The sequence below is a fragment of the Cyprinodon variegatus genome, unplaced genomic scaffold, assembly GCF_000732505.1.
Source record: "Cyprinodon variegatus isolate N-32 unplaced genomic scaffold, C_variegatus-1.0 Scaffold225, whole genome shotgun sequence".
NCBI lineage: Eukaryota > Metazoa > Chordata > Actinopteri > Cyprinodontiformes > Cyprinodontidae > Cyprinodon > Cyprinodon variegatus.
The window spans coordinates 953,599-955,670 of NW_015150678.1; the positions used below are offsets into that span (position 1 = coordinate 953,599).

At 35.8% G+C, this 2,072-nt stretch overlaps 1 protein-coding gene across 1 annotated transcript in view; it reads left to right on the forward strand.

The window, feature by feature from the left end:
- The window catches only part of LOC107088641 (two pore calcium channel protein 1-like), a 41,869-nt gene that overhangs the window by 12,916 nt on the left and 26,881 nt on the right, over positions 1–2,072 (forward strand). The window contains 1 exon segment of the mRNA XM_015380940.1: positions 906–937. Coding sequence (XP_015236426.1) covers positions 906–937 — 32 coding nt within the window.

Sequence of the window (2,072 nt, forward strand, 5' to 3'; positions counted from 1 at the left end):
TTTTTTTTTTTTTTTTTTTTTTAGAGAATTTTTCAAATTTTTGGAACAATATAGTCTGATTAAAAAGTACATTTATATACATTTTTAAGCCAGAAAATTTGACATTCAAAATATGGTTTCCCTACGATTTTAAAAACTGAGTCACGGTATTGGAGTCATGGTATTGGCCTGGAATCACGGTATTGGACGCCTTCTCCCTCTCTCCTCTTTCTTCTTTCTCTTCCTTCTTGAAAACCAGACTTTGGGGCCCTGATTTTTCAGCACTACTAGTTATTTATACATTTTCTAAATTTGTTTAATTTTTTTTTCTGTATCTCTACGTTAAATGATGCATGCGTGGCATTTAAGCCCCTGTATGAGCAAACTGCTGGTGACAGACGGGGAGACCTGATGCCACATGCAGGACCTAAGGACCAAACCATTTATTGCAATTTCATGGGCGGATAAATTATCTTTTTGAGAACACACAGATTATTTATTTCACTGCTGGATTTCCTTTTTATATTCGAAAAAATTATAGCAGGTCAAATCTTTTCTTCTTCACTGGAAAAAAATCTAAATCTAGATAAGTCATTTTTTTTTTCTTAAAATAAGTGCATTTGTTCTTGGATTGAGGCGGTAAAAGAGATATTTTGCCAATGGAACAAGACAATTTACATTTAAAATAAGAAAACACAATTGGTTTGTCTTATTTCAAGTTCAAATGATCTAATTATCTTATTTTAAGAGTAAAAATATTCATTCCATTGGCAAACTGTCTCATTTGCCTGCCCAAATTAAGGGTAAATACACTTAATTTAGGAGATTTTTACTTATTTCTACATCGTTTTTCCAGTGTTTTGGGGGCCCTCCACACTCAAGGGCCCTTAGAATCTTCCTAACTTTTCTATGCGGCCCCTGATTAGGGAATCGACGAAAGGAGCATTTGCCCGTCAGTGTATGTTCGTGTTTTGTGTGTATGTGGGATGGATGCGCCGTGCCGAGCAGCGTTCCTGCCTGAATGTGCTGAGGAGACGTTCCTGCTGTTGTGACATATCCTTTAACCAGAAGTATTGTCTAGTCAGCGCCTTTAAAGCAGCAAAGACTTCCTGGTGACTCTGAGGCTCACTATCAGCTAAAACAACATGAAGTACTCCGCAGTTGTAATTCTTCTTCTCTTTTTATGGCCCAGTTTAAAACCTTAGTGCTTCTTTTTCTAACTACATCATGTGCTCGTTTAGAAATGAATGTCAGAGTCGGGCTAAAAATGGCCAAAAGCTCAGTTAATGTTTCACCTTCAGGTTTGATGGCGATCGCTCACTTTATTAGTCTGTTATGCAGGAATATTTTAAAATTTGCCAACAAAAGTTTTCTGTGTTTAAAAAAAAAACACTTTTTTTTTTATACATACTTGCAATGGATACAAATGTAGTTTTATAAATACCATTATTATTATTACTACCCATAAATATAATATAAAATCCACATTTTTCTAATTCCTTCCTTTCTCTTCCATCATTCCGATGTCGTCCACCATCTCAGACGCAGTCACCTGTACCAGCCAGACTCCATATGAGCGACTGACGATGTTTCAGTTCCTAATAGTTAGAATATAAACACCAGCAAACATTGCATTCTAAGCAAGGCTTTGGAAAATTGATATTACACACTCTGACAATAGAATGGAAGCAGATCTATTATTCAGCCCTGATCTGGATTATTGATGACAGAAGCTCGTTGCCACCAGTGCAGAGCTTGCTCAACACAGGAAGGAGATGAAGGCAGTTGATTAGTAACTTTGACACCAGGAGCTTCTATGCTGTCATTTTTACCAGAAAGAAAAAACATTAAAGACGGTTTGAGGGTCAGAAAGAAACAGGAAGACGGACGGCAGAGGATTATTTCGGTTATTTTCTATGATGTGTGATAAAAAATATGATTTAGCAGCTTCCGTTGAAAGAAAATCTCTAATGAATCTGAAGTTTGCTAAACTAAACTTAATCCTATTATCCTGCAATGGAAAAAAATCGAAATCTAGATAAGTTGTTTTTTCTTAAAATAAGTGTATTTGTTCTTGGATTTAGTAGGTAAAA